The sequence below is a fragment of the Palaemon carinicauda genome, chromosome 38 (assembly GCF_036898095.1).
Source record: "Palaemon carinicauda isolate YSFRI2023 chromosome 38, ASM3689809v2, whole genome shotgun sequence".
NCBI classification, from domain to species: domain Eukaryota; kingdom Metazoa; phylum Arthropoda; class Malacostraca; order Decapoda; family Palaemonidae; genus Palaemon; species Palaemon carinicauda.
Window position 1 is genome coordinate 66,502,933 of NC_090762.1, and position 17,646 is coordinate 66,520,578.

General features: G+C 45.8%; 1 protein-coding gene across 1 annotated transcript in view; it reads left to right on the forward strand.

Moving 5' to 3' along the window:
- The window catches only part of LOC137630696 (gamma-tubulin complex component 2-like), a 250,855-nt gene that overhangs the window by 163,111 nt on the left and 70,098 nt on the right, over positions 1-17,646 (forward strand). The window contains 1 exon segment of the mRNA XM_068362328.1: positions 3,478-3,621. Coding sequence (XP_068218429.1) covers positions 3,478-3,621 — 144 coding nt within the window.

Genomic DNA, 17,646 nt, shown 5'->3' on the forward strand with positions numbered 1-17,646 from the left:
TAAACTGTTACATCTTTATTTTTCTTTATTTTAGCCTCTCTATCTTTCACTCTGGTTTCAGCTAAATGTAAGTAATCAGACAGGTTCTTGGCTAAATGTAAGTAATCAGACATAGGTTCTTAAGACAAAGAGTTACACCCAGGCCCTTTTTATGAATAAAGAAAATGAGAGTCCTCCACAAGATGTTTCAAATGAAGATCTACTTTCACTGACAGCTTATTCACTTTGCATTCTACAAAAAATTTAGGCTTTACAAATTTAGAAGACATTCCTTTATTATTCTTAACTGGGAAGTAATCAAAAGACACTAATACCATATCACTGCAGAGAAAATTTTATTGTCTTGTGCCAAGACTGTTGCTGAAAAGAAATGGGAAATAGAAATGGTGCCAGGTGGGGTTTTGGATGCTGTTTAATCACTAGCATCTTGTTCAGTGGGAACAAGTGGTTTTACATGTGATAGCAAAATATGGAAAATAAAGAATTTTTTTTTTAATTTTGTTAAAATCATCTATAAAACATATCATGCGGGAGATAGAAGCATCGGAAAATAAATCTGTGAACTGCAAGCACTATCTTTTAAAGGGCTTTATTAACCAAGATAATGACAATGGCCACAGCTAGGCAAGCGATAAGATCGCAGGGTTACTTGGTGACTCTGGATCTTAGAGATGCTTTCTTTCAGATCCTGGTTCACCCTTCCTCCAGGAAGTATCTCCGGGTAGTGGTAGCATGTTAGGTCTTTCAGTTCAAGGTTCCTTGTTTCGGCTTGTCGACAGCACCTCAGGTCTTCATGAGGTCTGGTCTTCAAACTAATCTATTTGTGGACTCAAGCTAATGGATCCACCTGCTCTGCTACCTGGATGACTGGTTGATCCTGGCGCAATTAGAAGATGAACTTCTTTTCCGAGACAGCGTTTTTTTTTTCGTTTTGTCGGGAACTGGGGATTTTAATAAATTGGGAGCAGTCTATCCTGTCCCTACGCAAGAGGTTAGTCTACCCCATATCTAGGGATAGACATTGATACCGTCCTGGGGAGAGTTTTCCTCCCCGAGAAAGACAGTCACTTTGGTGGAAGGCAGCTCTTCCCTTTCTACAACAGTTGATTCTCCCAGCCCTCCTGTGGCCGAAACTCCTGGGTCATCGGACACTTGATATCTCTAAAGAAGCTGGTGCCAGAAGGTAGACTGCACCATATGGCCCATAATTCTAATCGTTGATTAATGAAACTTGCAGGGATTTTAAACTTTTATATAAAGAGCTAGAAATTATTAAATTTTGGAAGGTCAAAGGTCAAGGTCAAGGATGAGCAAAACTTCTATATTACGTAATCAGCCTTAAGTTTGGACATCATTGTCACAGAGACTTCAAACTTTGTTGATATTAGAGTGTATGAAATCCATGCCAATTAATAAAGGTTAAGGTCAAGGTTAAGTTGAAGGTCAAGGTCAAGCAAAAGGTTAAATTCCAGTCATCAACCATATGCCCACAATTTTAATTGTAAAGTAATTAAACATGCAGGGATTTTAAACTTATGTAAATAGTTAGTAATGATAAAATTTTGAAAGGACATGCTTGTCATAGAGACTTCAAACTTGGTTCATATTGGAGTGTATAAAAATCCACGGCAATTAATACATGTTAAGATCAAGGTCGAGTTCAAGATCAAGCAAAAGGTCAAATTCTGGTCATCAACCATATAGCTACAATTTTAATTGTGAAATAATGAAACTTTCAGAGATTTTAAACTTATGTAAAGAGCTGGAAAGGATTAAATCTTTGAAGGTCAAAGGTCAAGGCCACGGATGAGCAATACGTCCATATCAAGTAATCAGCCATAAGTTTGGACATCCTTGTCACAGAGACTTCAAACTTGGTTCATATTATAGTGAATGAAAATTCACACCAATTGATATATGTTAAGGTCAAAGGTCAAGGTCGAGAAATAAGCTGGTGCGGCAGAGGTTTGCGCTTTACTGAGTACCCTTCTAGTTTTCTATAAAGCTTCACTCCGAACAACCAAAATATTTTTTCCATTCTTTGTAGAGTGATTATCGAATAATTTTTCAGAAATTTGTTTTAAAAAATTTTCTATAAAAAACATGATATGGCACTGGAATTTTATGTGTAGAAAAGTTGTGTATTTATTGAAGTGACTATGTTATTCTGTACTAATTCCACGATTAATAGCCGTTGAAAGATATAAAACTATTCGTCAGTTATAATGGACTTTACGTCATACAGAAACATGAAAATATCAATTTGTTACCTTTGACACAAAAAGTATTCTATAATGTATAATTTTAAGGTATGGTAAAGCACTATCATTTTGTGCAAAAACAACTTTATATTCATTGATGTTATTCCGTAGTAATTCCACGATAAATAGCCATCAAAAATATAAAAGTACTCATCAGTAATAATGAACTTTGCTATATAAAAATGTAATGAAAATATCCGTTTCTTTCCTTTGACACAAGAAGTATTCTATAATTTATAAGGCAATCAATAAACGAGAGAGAGAGAGAGAGAGAGAGAGAGAGAGAGAGAGAGAGAGAGAGAGAGAGAGAGAGAGAGAGAGAGAGAGAGAGAGAGAGAGAGATATATATATATGAAGGATACCAATATGAGACGTGAAGATTATGTTATTTTGTAGAAATGATAGTTGAGAAAAAGAGATTAGAATAGGGAAAAAACAAGTCTCATCACAACAGCTTGCATTACTGGTAAAACGTTTGGTGACTTTGTGGGTGGGACTGGAGTCAGAGGCAAGGAACTGATGATGGTTGAAGTACCTAGTACTTTCTGTGTGATTTGAACACCTATGCCAACATAGAATACACTAAAATAGACCTTGCATAACCATGAATCAGGACTAGAATCGCAAATGTTTCAGTTGATGGTGGGTTAAGATGTGAGGATCCCTACATCTCTAAGCTAGGGGGTGTCAGACGGGGTTTAAGTATTGCGTTAGGTATGGAATGTTGCCATTGGTGTAATTCAATATAGTAACATAAAAACAGACTAAATTAGCTCTTACACAATCAGAAATAAAGGCTGGAATCCCAAAGACTTAGTTGGTTGGCTGAGGAAAGGAGGGGCTAATATCAGGGAGAGGAGGAGATTCTTTAGGGAAATTTCCGGTGTTAAGAACTGTGTGTGATATACGACCATGTACCATGCTCTTTTTGTAGGATATACAAGTAATTTTAACCTCCCTATGGTTTATATTTGTAAATGACGTATCCGGACGTCATCGTATGTATCACCAGGCACGTTTTGCCGTCAAACGACATCATTGTAGCGAAAGGGTTAAAGAGTAACGACAGCATACCAAGCTTCCAGAGAAGAAAGCAATGTGAACATCAAGTGAGTACAGAAATAAATTTTATTATCAAAATTCTTTATCTAATTTTTATATTTTTATTGCTGTACCTCAACATTCCAATGCACTTCAAAATGATATTGTATTATAGGTTGAGAATGTTGATGAGGTGTTAGTCTTCCACAATGATTTCCTGAAGGAATGCCTTAAGGATTGTATGCTGACTTCTCCAGAGCTACTACGGATAATATCAAAATTGACCAGTATTTGTGTCAGCTTTGCTAACTTTATAGAGGTAGGTCCAAATTTTCTTCGACGTTCCTTAGAACATTTAATTTATGTCATTGTATTGCTACACCCCACAATGCAATACAATAATATTTTTGTGAACATTTTAGGCTCTTCTTCCTATCATCTGAAGTATTGCTTTATATCCTACTGAGATACTAATCTTAACTGGGTGCTACATTAACTAATTGCTTTCAGAAATAAGCAAGGGAATATGATTAAAGTAGTTACAGATAAATCTTTATCAATTGCTTTTGTAATTTATGTTTGTTCCAACACGGAATACTTACCTCAAACTATTTTCTTAGGAGTTTCTGGGATTGCCTCCCAACCGACCAGAATTTTGTGTAGTTTACCCTACTCCCTTTTTCTATGCGGGGTAACCTCTGGCGCAGTGATAAGCGCCATGAGGCGACCCGGGGTCAGAGAGCATGCTTGCTCAGGTCTCGATCTCCAGTGAGTTTTCTTGTCGCGTCGCGATAACATCCCGACGCGCTCTCCTTACCCAGTGCGACCCTTTGTGTCCCACGCGGTTCCCTCGTGGTCCCTTTGTGCTGTTCCTTATCCTTTTCCCTTTGTGTTCCTGTGTCTCGCGGTGACTTACTAGTGGGCAATGGAGCATCCCCGTCATTGCCCTGGGCCTATGGCCATTAAATCATGTGGCGCCTTCCTCTCAAAGTCTGAAGTTGACCCGCACTCCTTGTGTTCTTTGTGTAGGGGCAGTGTTTGTTCCCCTACAGCCACGTGTCCGGAGTGCGAGTCCTGGAACGAGGTGCAGTGGGTGCGTTATGGCACCAAGAAAAGAAGTCTTCCAGGAGATCGCCTAGGAAACCGAGCGTCTCATCGCCTCTTGCTTCGCCCGGAGCATCGTCGGATTGAGTGTCTCTGCCGCCTTTCCCTACCCAGAGTAGGGGACGAGGTAAGTCAGTTGCGGGGAAGAGGCCTGTGGCCCTTCTCCAGGAGTCTGAATTACCAGATAGTGGGGTTGTGTCGTCAATCCAGGCAAGTGGGTACCTGAGGGAGGGACGGGAGTGTGTTTGGAGGACGGAGCCCTGGTGTACGCGGGGCCCGTCTCTTCGGACGATCCTATGTGGGGAAAGACTGCTGCAGCCTCTTCTCCCGCCTCTTGGTCATGTGTTTCAGGTACGTCCGCAGCCGAGGGTGGCGCTGAGAAGGAGGACTTACCGCTGTCAGACACCCTTGCGTGGGCGCCTCCAAAGACGCCCTTCAGATCACCCTTGAGGCTGAAGAGGAGTTCGAGACCTGGTTCCCCAGCGAGGAGCTTCCCCGCTCCCCTCCAGCGCCTTCAGCTACGCTCCCGTCCGTCTTCATGGAGCCTTCGTCGCCGGCGATCGACGCGTGGACCCACCAGCAACGCGGCGCGACTCGGACCCATCAGTGAGGTCCTACAAGTCTTCAGGCTCCTCGGTCGAGGCCTACTCCTACTCCTCGGAGGATGAAGCCCCGAGGGACCATAGAAGACGGCGAGATAGGTCCCGCAGGAGATGGTCACGCTCACGCTCTCGCTCCAGATCCTGCCAAGTGGGGAGGCGTTCTAGATCACCCAGGAGGAAGTATAGGATAAGCTACTCCCCGAGAGAAGAATGGGTGCGGGTCGTCATCCCACGTCGACAACTCCTGGAGGCTTCAGCAGTTCCGGGAATCTCGGGCTGGCTCCCAAGGGCTCGCTCGCCAGTGAGGTACGTCTCCAGCAGACGGTACAATCGATGGAGAGAGTCATCTCTTTAGGCCCCAGCGGACAGGCATAAGTCCGCAAAGGTTCCGGCTCCATCCGCCCAGTGGAGAGAGTCGCCCCTTCGGTCTGGCAGCCGCGTCCCGGCCTCAAAATCAGCATCGAGTCGACCGAAACGTGAGAGTCACCTTCCTTCGACGGTCTGCAGCCTCCTGGACCTCCGTAAGCAGAAATAAGCCCAAGACGCATCCCTCCGTCACAGCGGCGATGCTCGTCCTCCAGCCAGAACCACCGAGACTAGACCGCGCCAGGAAGATGCCTCCTCCCCAAGCGGCACCCTCCGTCGGAGGTCCTCCGTCTCAAGCAGAGGAACGTCCGACAGAAAGTATAGATGACGGCGTAGAAGGCTCGGCCGCAGAAGTTTCGTCCTACAGGAGAGTGATAGGCCTCATTAGGAGTCATCACAGGCTGGACGAGCCGAAGCCCTCCACGGACGAAGACTGGTTCTCGAGCCTCAGCAGGCTGGTAAATACACCCGTACAACAGAGGCCCTCACTATCACTTCCTTTGGCTAGGGACCTTAGGCTGGGTATGGCCCACGTAGACAGGATCGTGGCCAACCACGCAGAAGCCCCCAAGAATCAAAGCGCCTCCAAACTTCTCCAAGGCCTCAAGACCCAGAGACGTTTCTACCTTCCCCAAGGGCACTGCGCGGTTCCCTGTACAGTAGAGCCAGCAGTCGCCATCCTGGGCCAGGGAGCAGCAGAAGAGAGAGCTACCACCGCCCCAGTTTGCTTCTCCCCTTCGGAGACTTCCATGATGGAAGAGCTAGCCAGGGACCTGGTATATGTATCGTCCTGGCTATATTGGTGGGCCTGCACACTGGTGGGCTTTCAGGCCTCGCACGATCTCGCAGTTCCGGAGAACCAGGCTTTGCTGAGAGAGCTGATTAGCTCGGGGGGTAAGGCCCTAAGGTTCCTCTCTTACCAGTCCATCGCTCAGGCTGCCAAGTGGGTGCTGCGGAAGAGGGATACCGTGCTCAGCAAGCTCGTCAGGAGACTCCTGGACAGAGAAGCGAGGGTCCTGAGGAACCTACCCCTGTGGGGCGACTCAGTGTTCCCCCTGAAGGCAGTGGAGAGGGTCAGGAAGCTGAAGGATGCGGGAGAGCCCAGACCCCTCCAACAAGAAGACCTGCCCATAGGAGGCCTCCCTCCGACGCCTCGCTCCCTCCTCGCGCCTCACCTAGGAGAGACGCCTCTACTACAGCCTGGCCTTAATCTTCGCAGCCCCCCCCCCCCCCCCCCCCCCCCCCCCCCGTAGAGGAACGCCTGCTACACAGTCAGCCTTCAGGCCTTCTTATTCGGCCTCCAGAAGAGGGCGTTCAGGCCGCGCCTCCAGAAGGTAGGGAGAGAGGCCCCCTACTCCTGCCGAAGCCTCAGGTGGGGGGATGCCTCAAACGTTCTTGGCAAGCATGGCGAGCCCACGGAGCAGATCCGTGGACCGTAACAGTACTAAAGGAAGGGTACAGGTTGCCCTTCCTTGCGGACCCCCCACCTCTGATACCAGATCTACAGGTTGGGTGGTTGGCACCCAAAGATCCCTTGAGGAGGACAGCCCTACAAGAAGAAGTCTCTGCGATGCTGGCGAAAGGGGCAATAGAACCAGTCAAGAACCCAGGTCCAGGGTTCTACAGCAGACTCTTCCTGGTGGAGAAAGCGACAGGGGGCTGGAGACCAGTCATAGACCTCTCAGCCCTCAACAGGTTCGTGTGCAAGACCGACTTCAAGATGGACAGCCCGAAGTCGGTCCTAGCGGCCTTGAGGGAAGAGGACTTCATGATGTCCATAGACCTCAAGGACACATACTTCCAAATCCCTGTTCACCCCTCCAGCAGGAAGTACGTAAGGGTAAAATGGGGTACCCAGACGTTGCAGTTCAAGACCCTCTGCTTCGGTCTGTCCACAGCCCCTCAGGTCTTCACGAGGGTCTTCGCAACTGTCTCAGCCTGGGCACCCGAACAGGGCATCCGCCAGATTCGGTACCTGGACGACTGTTTGTTACTTTCAGCCTCAGGGGAAGTACTGAGGGAGCAAGGCGTGAAGCCCCTGCAGTTCTGCAACGTCCTGGGTATCATCATCAACCTGGAGAAGTCCCAACTGATACCCTCCACCAGGATGACTTACCTCGGAATGGTCCTGGACTCCCGGTTGGCGAGAGCCTTCCCTTCCGCGGAGAGACTGGACAACTTAGATCAGATCCTCCGGCCCTTCCTGTCGGGCCAGCCCAGGAGAGCCAAGGACTGGCAAAGACTGATAGGTCACCTCGTGTCGTTAGAGAAGCTGGTCCCCCAGGGGAGGCTCAAACTCAGGGGAGTACAATGGAACCTGAAGGAGCTCTGGAACCAGAGAGACTCCCCACACAAGGTGATCCCGATGTCCCCGGAGACAAAGGAAGTCCTAGAGTGGTGGCACGACAGATTGAACACCCTCAAAGGAATGCACTTCGCAGCCGACCCTCCAGAGATGCTTCTGTTCACGGATGCATCCAAGGAGGGTTGGGGTGCTCATCTCCTCGACAAAACAGCAAGAGGAAGATGGTTAGGCGAGGAAAAGAACCTGCACATAAACGTGCTAGAAATGATGGGAGTGCGAAGAGCGTGCCTAAAGTTCGTCCATCGGCTCCGGGGAAACACCGTGGCGCTGATGTGCAACAACGCCACGGTGGTGGCCTACATAAAGAAGCAAGGAGGACTGAAATCGAAGGAGCTGTGTGACCTCATGATGGAGTTACTGGAATGGGCCGAAGTAGAGCAGATCAAGATCCCAGCCAGAGTCATTCCAGGGAAGAGAAACGTCCTGGCCGACGGCCTCAGCAGAATGGGTCAAGTGGTAGGGTCCGAGTGGTCCTTGCACCCGGAAGTGGCCAAGACTCTTATTCAGAAGTGGGCCTCGCCAGTGATAGACCTCTTCGCCACGAGACTGAATGCACAACTCCCCGTGTTTTGTTCTCCTGTGCCAGATCCGGAGGCGGCGTTCGAGGACGCCTTCCAACACCCTTGGGACAACCTCGACGTTTACGCCTTCCCTCCCTTTGGGATGCTCAGGCAAGTCCTCAACAGGGTGAGGCGAGCGGACAACCTGTGGATGACTTTGGTAGCGCCCTGGTGGCCGGAGAGAGAGTGGTTCACGGATCTAAAGGAACTGGCGCGCCTTCCACCTTGGCCCCTTCCAGACAGACTAGACCTTCTCTGGCAACCGCACTTTCAAAGGTTCCACGAAAACCCTCGGTCCCTCTGCCTTCACACGTGGAGGTTATCGAGCGCCTCCTGAGGAAGGAAGGATATTCGTCGAAGATGGCAACAAGGATGTCAGGGTACCTGAGACGTTCGTCAGCCGCAGTATACCAGGCAAAATGGGCTACCTGCACTAGGTGGTGCCTCTCGAAGAACATTAAGCCATTGCAGGTCTCCATCCCAGAGATAGCGGACTTCCTGGTCTATCTCAGGGGCGAGGTAAACATGTCCATCCCAGCCATCAAAGGAGTCCGGGCTGCCCTGGACCAAGTCTTCCTCCTGAAGGGCATCGACCTGGGTACCTCCAGACATATCTTGATGCTCATCAAGAGCTTCGAGCAATCGTGCCCCCCTCAGGCCGTTAGGGTGCCCCAGTGGGACGAGGCTAGAGTCCTGAAGATTCTGTCAGAACCTCCCTTCGAACCCCTAAAGGACATCTTGGACAGAGAGCTCACCCTCAAGGCAGCTTGTCTGTTAGCGCTGGCATCAGCAAAACGGGTAGGGGAAATTCATAGACTGTCGTACGAGGTATCACTCGAAGGGCTGGCGTGAAGCTACCTTCAGGTTCGTACCATCCTTCGTGGCCAAGACTCAGAATCCAGCAGTCTGGGACCCCAAGTTTGAAGGATTCTCAGTGCCGGCAATCCCTCGTTCGGACAACCCAAGGGACTTGCTTCTGTGCCCTGTCAGAGCGGTACGGAAGTACTTAGAGAGGACAGCCAGACTTCGACCCGAAATCAAGAGTCTGTTCGTCTCCTCAGGACTAGTAAAGAAGCCAGTCTCCAAGAATACGATCTCCTTCTGGCTACGGCAGGTGATCATGAGAGTCTACAGTAGTGCAGGGGTTCCTCTTCCGGGGAAGCCTAGACCCCACGACATTAGAGGGCTAAGTACTTTGTTGGCCTTTGAGAAGAACATGGCAGTGGGCCAAATCCTGAGGGCAGGTACATGGTCTAGTCAGTCAACCTTCACAGCTCACTACTTGAAGGATTGTTCGAGGAGGTCCCTGAACGGATTCTCTCACGGTCCCGTCATTTCCGCGCTCAAAAAGATTTAAAGGTGTAGCCCTGGGGAAAACCACGGGCAGTAAGTCCAAGAGACACAGGTTCCTTCCTTACCCCCTTTTTTCCCCTATTACCTTCCCTGAAATGACCCTGAAATCCTTTAACTGCCATGGGATACACCGTCAGTGAAAGAATAGGTCTCCAAGGATTTTTACAGAGGTGAGTTACTTACACACTAAGATAGTTTTTTGGGTAGTTTTCCCTATTTCTCGTGTTTTCCTTTGGAGGTCAGCAGAACCTAGCCTCCTATCTAGGTTCCCCTTTTTCTCTCTCCATCACGGTCTCTGGGTCCTGAGGGACACTCCCACCTCCTACGGTATAAGTCTCCTAAGAAAGTAGTTCGAGGTAAGTACTCCGTGTTGGATTCGAGGTAAGTACTCCGTGTTGGAACAAATCACAAATTTTAAGTAATGTGTATTTTTTCTAACAGTACTTACCTCGAACTACTTTCGGGTTATTGCCCGCCCATCCTACCCCGAGTGCCTTACAGGACTTAGTAGAAACCTATCTGTCAAAATCTTACTGGAGATCGAGACCTGAGCAAGCATGCTCTCTGACCCCGGGTCGCCTCATGGCGCGTATCACTCTGCCAGAGATTACCCCGCATAGAGAACGGGAGTAGGGTAAACTACACAAAATTCTGGTCGGTTGGGAGGAGATCCCAGATACTCCTAAGAAAGTAGTTCGAGGTAAGTACTGTTAGGAAAAATACAAATTACTTAAAATTTGTGATATTTTGGTAATGGAAGTCGTAAAATCTGTACATTGCTGTGCTGATAAGAGCCAAATTATTTCAATATGTTTTCCTTCATTTTTTTTCTGTGATTTTTATCTTATATGATATCTAGGGTAATCCAATTTTAAGATAGTTCCATTTCTTGATTGTTCTGATGCTTAAAGATCACTCAGATCTTTACAATAGTTATCAGTAAAATGTAACTATTGGTCTGGCATTAATGAAAATATTTCTATGAAACAAATAGGAAATATGGTTATTGGTATTCATCATGGATTTATAAACATTGCTCTGTTACATCCACACAGAAAAAAAGCCAGATGCAAGGTAGTTCAATTCATGAAGAGGTACTAAACAAAAGTTTGCACTGTATGAATTATGTAAACTTAGCATACTATTAACCCTTCACAGATAACTTGTTTTCCTCTGTTTGAGTTTAACTCTTGTTTATCTCTGTCTGAGTTTGAGGATAGAGATATAGTTATGCAGACTTGCTGAATGTTGATGTGTCATTTGCTCTTTGGATTTTTTTCACATTTTAGGATTTTATGTATTTGAAAGTATTAGGTATATGTCTTGGTTATTCATGCCATAGTGCGGCAGTTTGAATAGCTTATGCAACTTAGTAATTGTTAATAGGTCAATAACCATTGGTGATTATTGGAAGAGTTTTACATTTATGCTCATCACTTGAAGGCATTTATATTATAACTGAGACTGAATAATGTTGATTTGTTTTGCGACAATCTCGTGCTTTTATATACTGTACTGTACTGGTAGTCAAATAATCGCTTCTACTTCATGCAGTATAAGGTTACTTTTCTTATTGTTCTCACAGTACTTTCTTCATAGATCAATATACCCTAAAATAGCAAATATTCATATATTTATTTTAGAACTTATTTAGAGTTTAAGAAGGAAACACAATTGATAAGTGTATTGAGGTATGCCATTTTGAGATCTTTGTATTATTAGTAGTGTAATACCTATTAAGACTTGCTTTCATTATACTGTACTGAAATTAGATATATTGTACACTTACTTTAACGAAATAACCATAATTACGATAAAGGATAGCAATATAAAAAAACTCCTGTTTTTAGAGGTTTTTTCTTCTCAAGTGATGAAAAGTCCTATGGCAAAGATGAACAGATATTACATTATGAGGAACTATGATAGAAGATTAGAGTAAGGGTGGTGAACTGTCATGGTTTAATTATCTGTTTTGTTCTCTTGCAGCTTTCTTTCTTCTTTCTGGTTGTAACTTAGATCTTGTTCATGTTTATATTCCATTGATGAAGTGAGAGATACAATAACCACTGCTCTTTATATTCCTCATTTTGATGGATCAAACTCAATTATATTATAGATATTGTAAGTAGGAATACAAATTGTTACATAATTTCAATGTCCTGGTGTAAATTTCAAAGCTTCATATCTAATAACTTACCTTCGGTAAAGGTAACGACAGTAATCATTTGGAAATTTTGATTGATAATTAATTGTTGTTAATAATGATGTTACCAAGAATAGAATACTATACAGTAATCCCTCGCTATATCACGTTTCATCTATATTGCTCTCTCAGTATATTGTGGATTTATAAATATATACAGTAGGGTCCCGAATTATGCGAGAATTTGGTCAATCAATAAACCTGCATAAATGGAAAATCGCATATTTCAAAACACACTATTAACAGAAATAATTCCATTAGGGCCATGGCAACCAGCAACTTGCATATTCAAACGTGTATACTACCAATTTCCAATACTTTCTATGTTCTGAACTGTATTTTTTATAATATTAAATTGTTCACGCAAATAAATCAAATATTTAATATACTTTAGAGTTCTAATAACTTGAAAAAGGTTAAAATTACAACCAGGATGGGTGTAAATACCGTATATTTCCCGTTATAACACGACCTAAAATATGGACAAATTTTAATAAGTTTGTCAGGAGACAACTGGTGAATAGCAAAACTATCACTGTATAGATTATCTTTTGTTGTATCATTGAAAATCCAAAATTATCAAATTAAAGGCGATTTTATATCATGCATTTCCTAAACACGCCCAAAAGGACAATAAAAAACAACAACCATTGTTTTGTTTACATTTACCTCGGATCATAACGAAGAAACAAACGCATTGACACATCTGTGTATAGGTTAGTTTTTGCATTGACAGCTATCTTACCAAGTATTGATTATATGATGATTTTGTTACTACCAATGCTGTTCTACTTAATTTTTCTTAGAACTTCGAAATAAATGAAAAGACGCCGCCTGAAACGGAAACCTTTCATTTGTTTGCTGTACGCCCCATCTTCGACCATCATAAACAAACGAATGCATTTAACACGCATGATCAAAGTGTTAACTAATGCAATTAAAAGCTTTTAGTAAATATTATGTTATTACAAATATTTTACTTACCGTATCCATATAAATTCTAACATACGTAGCAAAGCAGGAAAACTATTATTTTGCGTTAAATCAACAATAGCAAACTGCCGCTAATGACAGAATGATAATTTACGATAATTCTAAACTGTTACGAAAAATAATTGTCCATTCCATATCCAAAATACTTCTCCTAACTTCAGTTATAAGTCAACTTGTACCCACCTCAATTATGGAACCATCTGTAAAAAATATAAAAGAGGAAGAAAGTACTAGGCCGATTTTTAAAGTCATCGAAAAATTAGGTTACCACTATAATGTTCGATGTGACAGATGGTGCGAGATTGGAGAAGTATGGAAAATTTAATCATGATAAACTTTTAATATAACTGAATTAGTGAAGCAACAAAGATTGCATTTGTTAGAGAGAGAGAGAGAGAGAGAGAGAGAGAGAGAGAGAGAGAGAGAGAGAGAGAGAGAGAGAGTAGAGAGAGAGAGAGAGAGATATTTTTAAGTAGAGTACAATAGGTTATAAGAAAATGGTGCTTATTTAATATTAACTGTATATATGGTTTGAATAAGTTAAGAAATGGTTTAAACAATACTTTGTAACTGTATTCATACGCGCATATTATTGAGAGCGGCAGCTAGACATCAGCTGATCTGATCACAGCCAAAAGTAAAACAAAAAGAAGTCAGTAATACCTGATTTTTAAAACACACCCAAAATTTATAAACAAAAGTACAGTACATGTTTTCTTAAAGTGCAATTAACCATTTAAAGAGTGGCAATTTTCTAGAATAAAATGATGTCTCCTAATAAATAGTGGTTTGCTGACGAAATTGGATGCCATATTTCAAGCCACGATTGAAATGGATGTATACAAGGTATAATATTTTTCGTTTTGTATTAAATTGACACTTTTCAATATTAAACTTAGCCGGTGATTATATAAGCTGCAGCTCTGCTGCTCGACAGAAAACTCTACGTTCAAAATCCGCCAGCGATCGCTAAGCAGGTAGGGGGTGTACATCAACAGCGCCATCTGTCGGGCAGGTACTCAGTACTCAATGTAAACACAGAACTCAATTTTCTCTCTGTCGTGCTACCGGCAAGACCTACTAATTCGCTGTTGCTAACTGGATTGGTTTTCACATCTTTTTGGTGAAGTACACATTTCTGGTTTTGAGCTTTCGCTTTGCAGGCTTTATCTTCAATACATCCTTGCATTCTTTTGTTGATATCGGATTATTTGTTGATGACTTTGGATAGTTTTGGAATTCCCCACTTGACTAATTCAAAATGGCTGACCCTTCTCAAGTCCCTAAATTCAGGAAGTGTAATGCTAGGGACTGTTCAAGGCGTCTTCCGAAGGCCTCTATCGATCCTCACACCGTTTGTTCCAATTGTCGGGATAAAACCTGCCAATTGGAAGATCGATGTGAGGAATGCGTTGGGCTTTCGGAATTCGATTTTATCGAATTCCTTAAATATACACGTAGGCTAGAGAGAGATAGAGTCAGGAGAAGTTCGTCTTGCTCCGTTGAATTTTCCTCTCCTCATGCCCCACAACCTATTCCTTCCCCTGTAGTGGTTGCTCCTGATCCCCCTTCTAGCACTCAAGAACCTTCGATGGCAGATATGATGCGTGCCATCCAAGCTCTGGGTGAGAGAGTCGAGTCCTTGGCTAGTGACCGCAACCAGCTCATGGCAGACGTCAAGGAGCTGAAGTGTAAGAGTGCAGTGGGTAGTGATAAAGTGAGTGATAGTGTTGTGGATAGTGTTGCGCTTGAGGGTTCGTCTGTTCGTGCCTGTCGTCCTCCCAGTCCGGGACCTCTTGCAAGCTCCCAAGCCCAGGGGAGAAGCAATGTCGTACGACCAAAGGGTTCGAGAGGCTTTAATCAGCGAACAGACGTTCCCTCCGTGGTTTCGGGCGTATCTACCCAAGATCGCCCCACCCACACAAAGACGAGAGAGCCCATTTATTCCTCGTCTGCGGAAGAGGTTTCTCGTAAGAAACCATGGACCAAGGTCTCGCGGCCTCTTAAGCGCAAGTCGGTCCCTTCCGCGCAAGTCCAACGGCCCAGTTGTAACCACTGGGTCAGTTCGGACTCGCTGCAGTCTTCCGACGACTGCTCGCCTCCTAAGAGAGGCAAAGCGGTACCGCATCAGGCAGTCACACCGTCTGTTGCCGCACCTGCTCCTGTAGACCCTAAGTGGTCTTTGCTGCAGACCATGCAGGCTCAGTTAACGTCATTGATGCAGGACTTTCGTGCGGAGAAGGTTGACGCTGCACCAACCTCTAGCCTACAACCACCCACGGTTGTGCGTCCTGTGGACGCTGAGGCGACCTTCGGCCGCACTCCAGCTGAGAGAGTCCCGCCACCCATGCGCTGCCAGCCGCATGTTGACGTTCAGTGACGCACGGAACCTTCCGTTGACGTTCGCGAGGTACAACAACAGTCCAAGTTGTTTTGTTTTGACGCGGTGCGTCAACCTCCGCAACCCATTGTGGTTACCTCTGCTCGACCACATCAGACTACACAGTCTGGAGTAGACGCTATGCGTCCCCGCGCTGCTATGGTTGTTGCCAGTTCACAGACTGAGCAACAGTTCCATGACGTTGCGTCCGGTTCAGTCACGCGTGCACCCGTACTGCCGGACTCAGCTGACCAGCCGATTCCTACTCCTTTGCCGCTTCCTCCTCAGTTCTCAGATGATGGACTCTCTGATGATGACGACGCGGCACACATTGATGACCCACATACGGACCTTGACGAACCCAAGACCACGCAACCCTCTTTGGACTTTAGAAAAGTTCTAGCTCTGTTCAAAGAGATGTATCCGGACCAGTTTGTGTCTGCGGCTCCACGCTCCCCTCCATCAGAGTTTGCTTCAGGTACGCAGTCATCCGCGCCTGCCTTTACGAAACTCGTCCTCGCCCGCTCGTCCAAGAGAGCTTTACGAGTTTTAGGAGACTGGATGCAGTCCAAAAAGGACCTAGGGAAGACAGCGTTTTCGTTTCCCCCTGCGAGACTCTCTTCCAGATCGAGCGTCTGGTATGCCACGGGAGAAGTTCTCGGCTTGGGAGTTCCTGCCTCTGCCCAGGGCGACTTCTCAAGCCTGGTAGACTCTCCCCGCAGGCTAGCCATGAGACGCTCTAAGATATGCTGGTCTCCTACGGACTTAGACCATCTGTTGAAAGGAGTGTTTAGAGCCTTTGAGGTCTTTAACTTTTTGGACTGGTGTCTGGGAGCTTTGAGCAGGAAGATCTCCCCGTCTGACAAGGAATCTTCCTTACTCATAATGTCCTGCATGGACAAGGCCATACGAGACGGATCTAGTGAACTTGCGGCTTCGTTCGTATCCGGGGTCCTCAAGAAACGGGAGAACCTTTGCTCTTTCCTGTCAGCTGGAGTAACACCATGTCAGAGATCTGAACTCCTTTTTGCTCCCCTCTCAAAGTGCCTTTTTCCAGAGGACTTGATTAAGGAGATTGCTGCCTCTTTGATTCAGAAGGACACCCATGACCTGGTTGCGTCCTCTGCCCGCAAAGCCACCCCTTTGCCTTCCGTGTCAAGACCCAGGATGGACACTCCAGCGTCCAGATTCATTCCGCCCTTTCGTGGCAGAGCCTCCAGCAGAGGAGGTGCTCGTGCCGAAGGGAGACGTGGGAAGAAGAAAGGTACCAAGTCCTTTAAAGGCAGAGTCTGACTGCCTCCTTCTTCAGACAGCAGTGGGAGCCAGACTCAAGAACTTCTGGCAGACCTGGGAGGCAAGAGGCGCAGATGCACAATCTGTGAAGCTGCTCAGAGAAGGGTACAAGATCCCGTTTGTACGCAAACCCCCTCTAGCAACGTGTCCCATCGATCTCTCTCCCAGGTACAGAGAGGAAGACAAGAGACGAGCTTTGAAGCAGGAGGTGTCTCTCTTACTAGAAAAGGGAGCGGTAGTCAAAGTCCGGGACCATCAATCCCCGGGCTTCTACAACCGTCTCTTCTTAGTGGTAAAGAAGACAGGAGGGTGGAGGCCGGTGCTAGACGTCAGTGCGCTGAATGTCTTTGTCACAAAGCAGACGTTCGCCATGGAGACCACAAAGTCTGTTCTAGCAGCGGTCAGAAAGGAAGGAAGACTGGATGGTCTCTTTAGACCTAAGGGACGCATACTTTCACGTCCCCATCCACCCAGACTCCCAACCTTTTCTGAGATTCGTTTACGAAAAGGTTGTCTACCAATTTCAAGCCCTGTGCTTTGGCCTAAGCACAGCTCCTCTTGTGTTTACGAGGCTGATGAGGAATATAGCCAAATTCCTTCATTTAGCGGACATCAGAGCCTCCCTCTATTTGGACGACTGGCTTCTAAGAGCCTCTTCCAGTCGTCGCTGTCTGGAGAATCTAAAGTGGACTCTAGATCTGATCAAGGAATTGGGTCTCCTGGTCAATATAGAAAAGTCTCAACTGGTCCCATCCCAAACTATTGTGTATTTAGGGATGGAGATTCACAGTCAAGCTTTTCGGGCTTTTCCGTCGGCCCCCAGAACAAGTCAAGCCCAGGTATGCATCCAGAACATGCTGAAGAGGGAACGATGTTCAGTCAGACAGTGGATGAGTCTGATAGGGACGCTATCATCCCTGGAACAGTTCGTTTCGTTAGGGAGACTACACCTCCGTCCCCTTCAATTTCACCTAGCTGCTTACTGGAAAAAGGACAAGACGCTAGAAGCGGTCTCGATCCCCATTTCTGAGAAGATGAAGTCGTCCCTGACTTGGTGGAAGGACAGTATCAGCCTCAGAGAGGGTCTGCCCCTGGCTGTTCAGACCTCCAACCACGTTCTCTTCT